The sequence below is a fragment of the Balaenoptera physalus genome (genome assembly GCF_965194825.1).
Source record: "Balaenoptera physalus genome assembly, chromosome: 6".
Lineage (NCBI taxonomy): Eukaryota > Metazoa > Chordata > Mammalia > Artiodactyla > Balaenopteridae > Balaenoptera > Balaenoptera physalus.
In genome coordinates, this window is record NC_138885.1 from 75,548,441 (window position 1) to 75,563,780 (window position 15,340).

Below are 15,340 nucleotides of genomic sequence, written 5' to 3' on the forward strand. Positions count from 1 at the left end.
ATGTGTCTCAGCGTGTTTCTCATTGCGTTTCTCCTGCCTGGGACTCTCTGCACTTCCTGGACTTGGGTGGCTATTTCCTTTCCCATGTTAGGGAAGTTTTCAACTATAATCTCTTCGGATATTTTCTCGGGTCCTTTCTCTCTCTCTTCTCCTTCTGGGACCCCTATAATGCAAATGTTGGTGCATTTAATGTTGTCCCAGAGGTCTCTTAGGCTGTCTTCATTTCTTTTCATTCTTTTTGCTTTTTTTTTTTTTAAATCAGTCATCAATTTTGTACACATCACTTTATACGTCAATCCCAATCGCCCAATTCAGCATACTACCATCCCCACCCCACCGCAGGTTTCCCCCCTTGGTGTCCATACGTTTGTTCTGTACATCTGTGTCTCAACTTCTGCCCTGCAGCCCGGTTCATCTGTACCATTTTTGTAGGTTCTACATACATGCGTTAATATACGATGTTTGTTTTTCTCTTTCTGACTTACTTCACTCTGTATGACAGTCACTAGATCCATCCACGTCTCAACAAATGACTCAATTTCGTTCCTTTTTATGGCTGAGTAATATTCCATTTTATATATGTACCACATCTTCTTTATCCATTCGTCTGTTGATGGGCATTTAGGTTGCTTCCATGACCTGGCTATTGTAAATAGTGCTGCAGTGAACATTCGGGTGCATGTGTCTTTTTGAATTACGGTTTTCTCTGGGTATATGCCCAGTAGTGGAATTGCTGGGTCATATGGTAATTCTATTTTTAGTTTTTTAAGGAACCTCCATATTGTTCTCCATAGTGGCTGTATCAATTGACATTCCCACCAACAGTGCAAGAGGGTTCCCTTTTCTCCACACCCTCTCCAGCATTTGTTGTTTGTAGATTTTCTGAGGATGCCCATTCTAACTGGTGTGAGGTGATACCTCATTGTAGTTTTGATATGCATTTCTCTAATAATTAGTGATGTTGAGCATCTTTTCATGTGCTTCGAGGCCATCTGTATGTCTTCTTTGGAGAAATGTCTGTTTAGGTCTTCTGCCCATTTTGGGATTGGGTTGTTTGTTTCTGCTGCATGAGCTGTTTATATAATTTGGAGGTTAATCCTTTGTCCGTTGATTCATTTGCAAATATTTTCTCCCGTTCTGAGGATTGTCTTTTCATCTTGTTTATGGATTCCTTTGCTGTCCAAAAGCTTTGAAGTTTCATTAGGTCCCATTTGTTTATTTTTGTTTTTATTTCCATTACTCTAGGAGGTGGATCAAAAAAGATCTTGCTGTGATTTATGTCAAAGAGTGTTCTTCCTATGTTTTCCTCTAAGAGTTTTATAGTGTCCAGTCTTACATTTAGGTCTCGAATCCATTTTGAGTTTATTTTTGTGTATGGTGTTAGGGAGTGTTCTAATTTCATTCTTTTACATGTAGCTGTCCAGTTTTCCCAGCACCACTTATTGAAGAGACTGTCTTTTCTCCATTGTATATCTTTGCCTCCTTTGTCATAGATTAGTTGACCATAGGTGTGTGGGTTTATCTCTGGGCTTTCTATCTTGTTCCATCGATCTATGTTTCTGTTTTTGTGCCAGTACCATATTGTCTTGATTACTGTAGCTTTGTAGTATAGTCTGAAGTCAGGGAGTCTGATTCCTCCAGCTCCGTTTTTTTCCCTCAAGACTGCTTTGGCTATTTGGGGTCTTTTGTGTCTCCATACAAATTTTAAGATGATTTGTTCTAGTTCCGTAAAAAATGCCATTGGTAATTTGATAGGGATTGCATTGAATCTGTAGATTGCTTTGGGTAGTATAGTCATTTTCACAATATTGATTCTTCCAATCCAAGAGCATGGTATATCTCTCCATCTGTTGGTATCATCTTTAATTTCTTTCATCAGTGTCTTATGGTTTTCTGCATACAGGTCTTTTGTCTCCATAGGTAGGTTTATTCCTAGGTATTTTATTCTTTTTGTTGCAATGGTAAATGGGAGTGTTTCCTTAATTTCTCTTTCAGATTTTTCATCATTAGTGTGTAGGAATGCAAGAGATTTCTGTGCATTAATTTTGTATCCTGGAATTTTACCAGATTCATTGATTAGCTCTCGTAGTTTTCTGGGAGCATGTTTAGGATTCTCTATGTATAGTATCATGTCATCTGCAAACTGTGACAGTTTTACTTCTTCTTTTCCAATTTGGATTCCTTTTATTTCTTTTTCTTCTCTGATAGCTTTGGAAGTCCTAGCCACAGCAATGTTGAATAATAGTGGTGAGAGTGGGCATCCTTGTCTTGTTCCTGATCTTAGAGGAAATGCTTTCAGTTTTTCACCATTGAGAATGATGTTTGCTGTGGGTTTGTTGTATATGGCCTTTATTATGTTGAGGTAGGTTCCCTCTATGCCCACTGTCTGGAGAATTTTTATCATAAATGGGTGTTGAATTTTGTCAAAAGCTTTTTCTGCATCTATTGAGATGATCATATGGTTTTTATTCTTCAATTTGTTAATATGGCTTATCACATTGGTTGATTTACGTATATTGAAGAATCCTTGCATCCCTGGGATAAATCCCACTTGATCCTGGTGTATGATCCTTTTAATGTGTTGTTGGATTCTGTTTGCTAGTATTTTGTTGAGGATTTTTGCATCTATATTCATCAGTGATATTGGTCTGTAATTTTCTTTTTTTGTAGTATCTTTGTCTGGTTGTGGTATCAGGGTGATGGTGGCCTCGTAGAATGAGTTTGGGAGTGTTCCTTCCTCTGCAAATTTTTGGGAGAGTTTGAGAAGGATGGGCGTTAGCTCTTCTCTAAATGTTTGATAGAATTCACCAGTGAAGCCATCTGGTCCTGGACTTTTGTTTGTTGGAAGATTTTTAATCACAGTTTCAATTTCATTACTTGTGATTGGTCTGTTCATATTTTCTATTTCCTCCTGGTTCAGTCTTAGAAGGTTATACCTTTCTAAGAATTTGTCCATTTCTTCCAGGTTGTCCATTTTATTGGCATAGAGTTGCTAGTAGTAGTCTCTTAGGATGCTTTGTATTTCTGCTGTGTCTGTTGTAACTTCTCCTTTTTCATTTCTAATTTTATTGATTTGAGTCCTCTCCCTCTTTTTCTTGATGAGTCTGGCTAAAGGTTTATCAATTGTGTTTATCTTCTTAAAGAACCAGCTTTTAGTTTTATTGATCTTTGCTATTGTTTTCTTTGTTTCTATTTCATTTATTTCTGCTCTGATCTTTATGATGTCTTTCCTTCTGCTAACTTTGGGTTTTGTTTGTTCTTCTTTCTATAGTTTCTTGAGGTGTAAGGTTAGATTGTTTACTTGAGATTTTTCTTGTTTCTTTTGGTAGGCCTGTATAGCTATAAACTTCCCTCTTAGAACTGCTTTTGCTGCATCCCATAGGTTTTGGGTCGTCGTGTTTTCATTGTCATTTGTCTCTAGGTATTTTTTGATTTCCTCTTTGATTTCTTCAGTGATCTCTTGGTTATTTAGTAATGTATTGTTTAACCTCCATGTGTTTGTGTTTTTTACGTTTTTTTCCCTGTAATTCATCTCTAATCTCACAGCGTTGTGGTCAGAAAAGATGCTTGATATGATTTCAATTTTCTTAAATTTACTGAGGCTTGATTTGTGACCCAAGATGTGATCTATCCTGGAGAATGTTCCGTGTGCACTTGAGAAGAACGTGTAATCTGCTGTTTTTGGATGGAATGTCCTATAAATATCAATTAAATCTATCTGGTCTGTTGTGTCATTTAAAGCTTCTGTTTCCTTATTTATTTTCATTTTGGATGATCTGTCCATTGGTGTAAGTGAGGTGTTAAAGTCCTCCACTAATATTGTGTTACTGTCAATTTCCTCTTTTAGAGCTGTTAGCAGTTGCCCTATGTGTTGAGGTGCTCCTCTGTTGGGTGCATATATATTTATAATTGTTATATTTTCTTTTTGGATTTATCCCTTGATTATTATGTAGTGTCCTTACTTGTCTCTTGTAACATTCTTTATTTTAAAGTCTATTTTATCTGATATGAGTATAGCTACTCCAGCTTTCTTTTGATTTCCATTTGCATGGAATATCTTTTTCCATCCCCTCACTTTCAGTCTGAATGTGTCCCTAGGTCTGAAGTGGGTCTCTTGTAGACAGCATATATATGGGTCTTGTTTTCGTATCCATTCAGCAAGCCTGTGTCTTTTGGTTGGAGCATTTAATCCATTCACGTTTAAGGTAATTATCGATATGTATGTTTCTATGACCATTTTCTTAATTGTTTCGGGTTTGTTTTTGTAGGTCCTTTTCTTCTCTTGTGTTTCCCACTTAGAGAAGTTCCTTTAGCATTTGTTGTAGAGCTGGTTTGGTGGTGCTGAATTCTCTTAGCTTTTGCTTGTCTGTAAAGCTTTTGATTTCTCCATCAAATCTGAATGAGATCCTTGCCGGGTAGAGTAACCTTGGTTGTAGGTTCTTCCCTTTCATCACTTCAAGTATATCATGCCACTCCCTTCTGGCTTGTAGAGTTTTTGCTGAGAAATCAGCTGTTAACCTTATGGGAGTTCCCTTGTATGTTATTTGTCGTTATTCCCTTGCTGCTTTCAATAATTTTTCTTTGTGTTTAATTTTTGCCAATTTGATTACTATGTGTCTTGGTGTGTTTCTCCTTGAGTTTATCCTGTATGGGACTTGCTGCACTTCCTGGACTTGGGTGGCTAGTTCCTTTCCCATGTTAGGGATGTTTTTGACTATAATCTCTTCAAATATTTCCTCTGGTCCTTCCTCTCTCTCTTCTCCTTCTGGGACCCCTATAATGCGAATGTTGTTGCGTTTAATGTTGTCCCGGAGGTTTCTTAGGCTGTCTTCATTTCTTTTCATTCTTTTTTCTTTAGTCTGTTCCGCAACAGTGAATTCCACCATTCTGTCTTCCAGGTCACTTATCCGTTCTTCTGCCTCAATTATTCTCCTATTGATTCCTTCTAGTGTAGTTTTCATTTCAGTTATTGTAATGTTCATCTCTGTTTGTTTGCTCTTTAATTTTTCTAGGTCTTTGTTAAACATTTCTTGCATCTTCTCGATCTTTGCCTCCATTCTTATTCCGAGGTCCTGGATCATCTTCACTATCATTATTCTGAATTCTTTTTTCTGGAAGGTTGCCTATCTCCACTTCATTTAGTTGTTTTTCTGGGGTTTTATCTTGTTCCTTCATCTGGCATATAGCCCTCTGCCTTTTCATCTTGTCTATCTTTCTGTGAATGTGGTTTTTTTTCCACAGGCTGCAGGATTATAGTTCTTCTTGCTTCTGCTGTCTCCCCTCTGGTGGTTGAGGCTATCTAAGAGGCTTGATGGGAGGCTCTGGTGGTGGGTAGAGCTGACTGTTGCTGTGGTGGTAAGAGCTCAGCCAAACTTTAATCCACTTGATTGTTGATGGGTGGGACTGGGTTCCCTCCCTGTTGGTTGTTTTGCCTGAGGCCACCCAACACTGGAGCTTACCTGGGCTCTTTGGTGGGGCTAATGATAGACTCTGGGAGGGCTCACGCCAAGGAGTACTTCCCAGAACTTCTGCTGCCAGTGTCCTTGTCCCCACGGTGAAACAGAGCTACCCCCCCCCCGCCTCTGCAGGAGACCTTCCAACACTAGCAGGTAGGCCTGGTTTTGTTTCCCCCGGGGTCACTGCTCCTTCCCCTGGGTCCCGATGCGCACACTATTTTGTGTGCACCCTCTAAGAGTGGGGTCTCTGTTTCCCCCAGTCCTGTCGAAGTCCTGCAATAAGTTCCCACTAGGCTTCAGAGTCTGATTCTCTATGAATTCCTCCTCCCGTTGCCAGACCCCCAGGTTGGGAAGCCTGACGTGGGGCTCAGAACCTTCACTCCAGTGGGTGGACTTCTGTTGTATAAGTGTTCTCCAGTCTGTGAGTCACCCACCCAGCAGTTATGGGATTTGATTTTACTCTGATTGCGCCCCTCCTACCATCTCTTTGTGGCTTCTCCTTTGTCTTTGGATGTGGGGTATCTTTTTTGGTGAGTTCCAGTGTCTTCCTGTCGATGATTGTCCAGCAGCTAGTTGTGATTCTGGTGTTCTCGCAAGATGGAGTGAGAGCACGTCCTTCTACTCCGCCGTCTTGGTTCCTCTATCTCTAGGTGCGTATGTATTAATTAGTATAATATCCTCTTCTTGTGTTGATTTCTTTATCATTATATAATGCCCTTCTTTGTCTTTTTTTTAATGGCCTTTGTCTTAAAGTCTATTTTGTTTGATATGAATATTGCTACCCCCACTTTCTTGTCATTCCCATTTGCCTGAAATATCATTTTCCTTCTCCTCACTTTCAGTCTGTGTGTGTCTTTTATCCTGAAGTAAGTCTCTTGTAGACAACATATTTCAGGTTCTTGTTTTTTTTAATCCAATCAGCCACTCTTTTGATCAAAGCATTTAGTCTGTTGACATTTAAAGTAGTTTATAGGTTTGTACTTATTACCATTTTAATCCTTGTTTTCCAGTTGTTTTTGTAGTTCTTCTTTGTTTATTCTTTTTGTTTTTTCTTTTGGTCTGATGATTTTCTTTTGTTGTATGTGTGACTTCCTTTCTTTTTGCTCTTTGTGAATCTATTTTGTTTTTGATTTGTGGTTACCGTGGAATTTAGGTATGTTGACCCGTAACTCTATCTACTTGATGTAAACTGATAGTCATTCAATTCAAACACATTCTAAAAGGTGTACATTTTTTACTCCCCTCCCTGATACTTTGCAGTTTTGATAGCCTATCTTACATGTTTATACTTATCCTTTTATTTTTATTACAGAGTCGCTTTTACAATTTTTTTTGACTGTTTAGTCTACATACTAGCTTATTTAAGTGATCTTCAATTCTTACTATATATTTGCCTTGCCTATTTTGATTTTCTCTTTCCTATAGTTTCTTGCTCCTTTTCCATTTAGAGAAGACCCTTTCTTTTAGGGTAGGTTTAGTATTACTGAATCTTTTTAGTTTTTGCTTGTCTGAGAAATTCTTTATCTCTCCTATTCTAAATGATAATCTTGCTGTATAGAGCATCCTAGGTTGCCAGTTTTTTCCTTTCAGAACTTTTAGTATATTATGCCACTCCCTTCTGGCCTGCAAATCAGCTGATAGCCTTATGGGGGTTCCCTTGTGATTAACTCTTTGTTTTTCTCTCGCTGCCTTTAGAATGCTCTTTTTGTCTTTAAGTTTTGCCATCTTAATTATGATATATCTTGTGGGTCTGTTCGGGTTCATCTTGTTTAGGACCCTTTGTGATTCTTGTACCTGGATATCTGTTTCCTTCTTTAGGTTTGGCAAATTTTCAGCCATAGTTTCTTCAAATAAGTTTTTGATCCCCTTCTCTCTCTCTTCTCCTTCTCAAACCCCTATTATGCATAGGTTGGCACATTTTATATTATTTTATAGATCTTGTAAGTTCCTTTCATTTTCGTTTTTTCACTTGTCTTTGTCTGCTCTTCTGATTTGGTGATTTCTATTATTCTGTCTTCCAGCTTACTTATTCATTCTTCTGTGTCATTTAGCTAGCTGTACACTGCTTCTAGATTTCTTTTTATCTTAGAAATTGAATTAATTATCCATTTTTGATTTGTTCATCTTTATAGTTTTCTAGTTCCTTGTTACAGTGATCTGCATTTATATTGATCTTTCTTAATTCATTTAGCGTTTTTATTACCACCTTTTTGAACTTGGGGTCTGGTAGACTGGTGAGCTCTGTTTCATTATTTGTTTCAGGGGATTTTTCTTGCTCTTTTAATTGGGAGTATTTCCTCTGCCTTTTCATTTTACTTAACTGTCTCTGTCTCTGAATTTAGGAGAAACGATTATCTATTATGGTCTTAAAGGGGTGTTTTTATGTGGTAGCATCCCTGTGTAGACTCTGTGTGTACGATGGACACCAGCCATGTCTTTCTTCGGGGTATGCTGGTCGTTATCACCTAGATAGGGGGTTTGGTTGGTTTTGGGGGATCTAAAGACTGTGCAGGGTGTGAGGCGGGACTTCCTCTTTGCTGCCTAGCTGTTGCCGCCCTGTCAGGGACAGGGTCTGCTCCCCAGCTGTTGGAGTAAATGCCCTGAGGGTCGGGCTCAGTCAGGCTCCATTCCCCTTGAGTGGTGCCCTGCCCCCAAAGGAAGCAAGTGAGGCCCATGTGCTCACAAAGGACCAGTACACCTCCTCTGTAGGCATCCGAGGCTCCAGTCAGAACCAGCCCAAGGTCTCATCCCTTCTTCTGTTTATCCCAGATCTAGTGCAAGGCTGTGGTGTGGAGTGGGTGGGGCTGGGACATTCACTAGGCTGGGGCTGGGGGTTGGGGTGTAGTGGCTGCAGGAATTGAGGTGGCTGTGCTACCACCAGAGCACTGGGCTGACCCCGTGGCAGTCTTCTCCCAGGACCTGTCTGTCCCAGCTCCGAGGCTAAGCTGCTGTGTGGAGTGGGTGGAGCCAGAGCATCAGCTCCACTGGGAGGCAAACTGCGGGGTGCTCCTGCGGCACTACCTGAGCAAGTGCTGACAGTGGCCACCTCCACTCCACCCAGGTCACATCCCAGGACCCCCAGTCTGTCTCTGCATAGCTAGACCAAGTCTCCTCCCAGGGCTTGGTTGGCCCAAATCTAGCACTGGGCTGTGGTATGGAGTGAGTGGGGCCGGGATGTTCAACCAGCTCGGATTGGGGAGTGTGGCGAAGTGGCAGCTGCCAGTGCAAAGCTCTCTCCGCCCTGATTTTTGGTAAAGCAGCACATGTGTACTCCTCATGAGTAGAGTCTAGGCTCCTCTAGCCCTTCTGTCTGTCCCAGCAGTTCTCCTGGCAGCCAAGGGTGCTTGTCTCCTCCTTGCAGGACCCCAGGACTGGAATGCCCAGTCTGTGGCTCAACCCACTTGCTCCCCACATTGAGGGTCTGCCCATGAGGACCTTCTCTTCCTTTCAGATCCCTCTCAGGTGGGGGTCCCAACCCTATGCCTTTTCCATCCTACCTGGTTATATGGAAATCTTTCTTGCAGCCTTGGTTGTATAGGAGTTCTTCTGCCATTTTCCAGTTAGTTTTCCATGAGAATTGTTCCACATGTAGATGTATTTTTGGTATGTTGTCAGGGGAGGTGAGCTCTATGTCTTCCTACTCCACCATCTTGATCTCTCCTCTACAGTTATTAATTTCTTCAAGTATCATGTGGTTTATGTTCAATGGGCAAATTTTTCAGCTTAATTATACTTATGGTAAATTATACCGTCAGATAGCTACAAATGTTTTTGACACTTCGAAAAAATAATTAGTTGTTGACAGATACAACCCTCACAAAATAATAATTTTTTGCAGTTACTGACTTTCCATCATATGTATTCATTTCAAAAATGTACATGTTTGCCTCATAAAAGTATATATTTGGGGGACTTCCCTGGTGGTCCAGTGGTTAAGACTCTGCACTCCCAATGCAGGGGACACAGGTTCAATCCCTGGTTGGGGAACTAAGATCCCACATGTCACGTGCTGCGACCTTAAAAAAAAAAAGTATATATTTGAAGATGATAACTTTCCGTTTCTAGGACCCTTTCCCCTAGTAAATTAAGTTGGAAGTTCAGTACCCTACACAAACATAAACTGTATTCAAGCAGGAAGATTGGTTAAAAATTGGTCCTAGTGTTAGAAAATATCCTAATTAATTAATGCATTTTCATATGTTTAATCCCAACATGGATCTTTTCCCCATACTTCACCTCTCAGCCTTTATGCTGCTATGTTGGAAAGGTATTGCCTTGCAGCAAAAATCACCTAATCACCCTTAAACTTAGTCTGTCATTGAAGGGTTTTCTCTCATTTTGGCCTAATGCACATGTTTCTCTCCATTCCACACATAAGGAAAACTTTTAAAGCTTTCTGACATTATTTTACTTTTACCGTAGGTAGATTGATTTTACCTATCCCCGTGAGCTCTGTGATGCTGCATCTCCCTTTCTTCTAAATCTATCTCATTGTATCGTAGCATTCATATTTATAGGACTTACATAAAAATAGTGAAGAAGCTATTCTAAGATTGTATTGTATTTTAAGGATTCTGCACATATTGTTATTTATCAAATAGGCATTACATTTTATTACCCCAAATCATGAGATCCGTTGGATAAAGGGTACTGTTGATAGGAGGAGACATTTGAGAATAAGATCCTAAAGAGGTACTTGATAGGGAATTCCTTCTTTTTTCTTTAGCTGGAAATCCTGAGAAACTAAGGGGAGAGAATAAAAGACTAAGGAGAGGGAAGGGAGGGGTAGGGAGAGAAAAGGGGACGGGGGGAGGGAGAAGAATGAGACATTGACCTCTATGTCTACCTAGTAAATAAAAGTCTCAGTATTTACCAGCACAGCCCAATTAATTGCCTAAGAATCAACATGATGGTTTGGGGGAACAGCAAATGAAAGTACAGACTTAAGCTGAAATTGCCTCATAAGTTTTTTTTTCCCCCACCAGATTGTTTGACTTCACAGACACGTCTCAGGTTAAGTGGGATGTTGGTAAGCATCAATTACTTTGTAAAATTGTATCACCATGTTAAGAAACACATTTAAAAACTGATTCCAAATATTTTCTTTGGTGGTTTCTTAAACATTTATCTCACTTATTTGTAATCTTGCTTGTTTTCTGATAAATGTATTCATAGCTATAAGTTTCTTTCTAATTAATTAGCTGTGTTCAATACATTTTAACGTGTGGTGCTTTCATTATCATTCACTCCTAAGTATTCCATTAGAGTTCCTCTTTAACCAGAAAGTTATATATTAGTGTTTTTGTCATTTCTAAACTTTATTTTTTGTCATTTTGTTATTTTACTTATTTAGCTCTCATCATGTTATGGTCAGGGAGTGCCATCTGTGTGTTGTTGATACTTTAACACTATTGAAGCTGCCTTATGGGTTGGGAGTTTGCCACTTATGAAGATTGTTAATGTTCTGTGTGTGCTTGAAAATGTTTCCTATGTAAGGTGTAATTTTTATATATATTAGATTAAATTTATTAATCATGTTATTCAAATCTGCATCATTTTTTTAGTGTTCTTTTTAAAAGTTTAATTAATAGTAGAAAAGTTGTGTTTTTGCTAAATGTAAATCCTTTTAACTTTTTCTTCCACTTACAACACGATTTTTTGTTTTTTTCCATTTTAGGATGGTCTTGTTAATGTAGGATGGATGGACTGTGCCACCCAGGACAACCTTTGTAAAAGTTTGGACATTACAACAAGTACTACTGCGTATTTTCCTCCTGGAGCCACTTTAAATAACAAAGAGAAAAGTGGTATTTTGGTATGAATCACTTTAATTTCTTTACACACACACGTATTCAAATACATCATTTTGTAAACAATGAGCAAAACAATGAACCAGTTTATATCATCTGATTATAGGACACTTAATTACTTAGAACAAATATTTCTGGGATTCTGTTTAATACTTCAGTTTATAAAGTTAAGCTATAAGGATTATTTTTAAACTGGCATAAACCATTACAGTTTTAAAAACCCAAAGGTATGGAATACATTCTTAGGTTAAATGAATATTTATTGGTTTCCATTAATGTTAAAATATAGATCATTGGTAGGTTTAGATGGAATCTGGTATCTGTTTTTTTAAAGCACCCTGTTTGATTCTGGTGTAAACTCAGTTTGGCAACTGCTGGTGTGGTTCACATTCCTAATTTTATAAATGAGGAAACTGAGGTTCAAGATAGTTGTCAAGGAGCTGAGACAAATACTGGGATATCGGATAGGTCCCTAGAGAACCCACAAAGAAAAAAAGACTGATATAAGACAGACTACCTTTAGTTTTCTTTTCTGTATTTTAATTTTTCCTTTTTTGGTATTGACAAGATTACACATATTCATTACAGAAATTCATATTTGGTATATAAATGTATAAAGAAAGATACAAAGTTCATTAAAATTAAATCACCCATAGGCAAGCACCATCAAATCTTGGTACATACCCTTCCAGGTCTCTACCTATATGTACATACAATTATGACTTCATGCAGACAACTCACCAGTTTTGTCTTTGGCCCAGACATGGATATTCTCCAGCCCATGCAGTATTTCCCCTGGGATATTAATTGATGTCTTGAACTTAGATCTGTAACTAAACTCCTCGTATTTCCCCATACGTCTGCTGTACCCAGTTTTTCCCCATCTCAGTTGATGAAAACTTCATCTTTTATCATTAAGGCCAAACACTTTGGGAGTCATTCTTGACCCCTCTTTTTCTCATACCATATAACCTATACCGTATTCATCAGGGAAATCTGTGGCTCTGTCTTTAAAATCTTTCCATAATCCACCTCCATTGCACTTATCCCCTTATAACATACACTGTAATTTACTTATTTATTTACTCTTTCATTATTTTTCTTCTGCAGTAAATTTTAAGTTTGGATTTTCCATTGATGTATCCCAAATGCCTAGAAGAATATCTGGCACATAAGTACTATATATAGTGCCTACTTATGTGCCTTATATTGTGTGTGTGTGTGTCCCTGAATAGTAGTATATACAATAATTCCTATAAATATACACATCAATCAAAAATACATCAACAATTCCTGAATAGTAATCCATTGACTAAATGTAACATACTGAGTTTAATCAGTCCTCTATTGATAGATATTTGTTTCTACTTTTTCATGATTGTAAGCAGTGTTGTAATGACTATCTTGTTCACCTTTGTGCGCTTCTTCCATTACCTGTTCAGAATGAGATGGCTGCAGCAATTTTAAATTCAATTCATATTGCCAGAATGCCCAGAAAAGTTGAGTTTATTTACACTGTGCCATTAGCTCATGAGGATTGCCTGTACCCTGGCCAACACTTAATATAGGCTCCTGCCTTCAGTACTACAATCTCATATTTCAGTGAGGTCTTTGGGCTTTTTGATATAAAACAGCAAGCTCATATATGATCTTAGGAAACATAAATGAGTGATATTAGAAATGTGACAACACAGAGTGACAAATTAAAAGTCCCTGTCCCTCCTAAAAGCATTCAAGTTTTAAAAAATGTAAAACACTATGCCAGCTATATATGTCTGGCAGGTGAAATTCAGAGGCTGGACAGTACCCTTCTAGATGTAACTGCCAAATTTTACTCTAAAACAAACAGGTTTATAAGGAGGTTCTACTGGATTTATAACTTACATATTTATATAAGCTGCTATGGGAGTATTTTTAGTAAAATCTTCATGAATGTGACTAAAGTGAATGAGCTTATAGTACTGAGACATGAAAGTCCTCTGTTTTGGCCTTTTAAGCCCTTTGGTAACAAGTTATTTCATAGATTTTTGAGAATATGCTATAGATTTTTTTTTAAGCTGAAAATCTGAGTTTTCTGTTCTTATGTTATAGACATTGTTTCTATTGATTATTCTCATGTCGAACACAATTAAACTGTGAATACAGTGGTAGTTCCTACAAGTTTTTAATGGAGTTTTAGATCTTTCAAGTAATATATGAATTTCAAACAAATAGTTTATTATAATTAAAGATATACAATAAACTGTTTCATCAACCCCTGTATACATTTTCTTGATGTAACTATTGCTGCACTCTTTGTAATAGCAGCTGCTTCCATGAGAATTAGAAGAGCAGAGAGAGTTCTATGAGAAAAATATGCTGAGGATAAAATATGGACAGAAATAAAGAAGGTTTGTTAGAATCGAGATGTGTCTATTTCAGTTGTTTTGTTTTAAATAAGAGACCTAGATCTAAAATATATTTAATTTAAAATATATCTCTTATATATATACACATTTTACTCTGTAAAACTCCTAAGTGGTTTGGTTTTGGCACATTATTTCTAAAAATCTCTATAATAAAGTCCATTCCAGTTTTCCAATAATAAGTTTTTCTTATCTTAATTCCTATTAATTATTGATTGGGGTATGAAGCATCTTAGATCACCAGATATTCTAGTGTTTTAACAGTTTTTAAAGAATTCGTAAAGCATTGGCATTCTGTAAAACATGTTAGCATTAAAATTAAACTGAACATACCATAGCTTTTTCCCAGTGAGCCAGAGGTCACTCCAGGTTATTTTGAGGATTATCATAGAATATGCCGCACAGTTAATAGAAAATTCCAGGTAATGAAACACCTAATAATGAAATATATTTTACATCACTATTTTTTAAAGAAACAACCCAGTTTAATAATTGCCACAATATGATATACTGTCCTTTTTTTTTTTTGGAAAAGGACAACATTTAGGATAATTAGCTTAAAAACTGTGTAACTTCTATGATTTTTTCCCTTAAAAGTTCTTTCTCTGAAAACTGAAAAACTGAGACACTAAAATAAGTGAACGTTGATTAAAAAGATTACAATATGATTCTCTTATTCTAGTTTCTTAATTCATTGGATGCTAAAGAAATATATTTGGAAATAATGCATAACCTTCCAGATTTTGAACTACTTACGGCAAACACACTAGAGGTAATATTTTTTTTAATAATAAATAGTATTAAATGTTGGTAACATTTCAGATCTTAACATTTTAAAATCAGCATTTGTTTTATTCATTTTGGAGAAGAAGTAGCAGTTTCAAAGGACTTATATATATATATCAGTTGGTTCTAGGTTGAACTCTAATGCCAGGGTTGCTGGCATTGCAGCTTCAGTGTGGATCTGTAGTTTTGGAAACCTAACTAGTCCTGAAGGTAGGCCGCAGGAGGTGCACCAGAAAAGGCAAGATTTTGATCACAAAGCAACTTTGGATCTGATTTGGAACTCTTTGTTCTCGCTTACAGAACTATCTGTATTGTTCACTGAGAATTAAGAAGCAACTTTAGAAATATTCAGTTTGTAGTAGAATCAGTTATTTTTTCTACTTCTTGATCCCAGAGTGTTCTAAGTCTATATCCCTACCAAACTTTTTGTTAAACCTGAAGAAATCTGACTTACCCGCCTTTCAGCTTTTTGGCTCTGTCATCGTCTTTAAGATTTTATGATTTAGTGACTCTTTTCTTTGTGTAATATTATATAATTGATTTATATAGCATTATTCCAAATAAACTACAAAATAAGAATATGACTGGGTCTGAATTTTAGACAATATTTTGAAGTAATGGGTAGGATAGTTAAAATTAAGTCAGAGAAATAGAAATTATTGATAGAACTCTTAGGATTTCCCATCTCTGATGTTTCTTTTCCTTTATCACTTTCTTCTTTAATCACTTTTAAGGATCGTTTGGCTCATCATCGGTGGCTCTTATTTTTTCATTTTGGAAAAAATGAAAATTCAAATGATCCTGAGTTGAAGAAACTAAAAACTCTACTTAAAAATGAACATATTCAAGTAAGAAAAGTGTATTCTGCCTAGCCTTCTGCTTA

General features: G+C 37.3%; 1 protein-coding gene across 6 annotated transcripts in view; it reads left to right on the forward strand.

Annotated features, from left to right (window-relative positions):
* DNAJC10 (DnaJ heat shock protein family (Hsp40) member C10) overlaps positions 1-15,340 on the forward strand; it is a 126,146-nt gene that overhangs the window by 22,549 nt on the left and 88,257 nt on the right. For 5 of the 6 annotated variants that reach the window (XM_082466702.1, XM_082466706.1, XM_082466707.1 and 2 more), the window contains 4 exons: positions 10,442-10,485; positions 11,134-11,271; positions 14,354-14,443; positions 15,192-15,305. In XM_082466702.1, coding sequence (XP_082322828.1) covers positions 10,442-10,485; positions 11,134-11,271; positions 14,354-14,443; positions 15,192-15,305 — 386 coding nt within the window. The remainder of the gene's footprint in view (positions 1-10,441; positions 10,486-11,133; positions 11,272-14,353; positions 14,444-15,191; positions 15,306-15,340) is intronic. The other variant, XM_082466705.1, reaches the window with a different exon arrangement.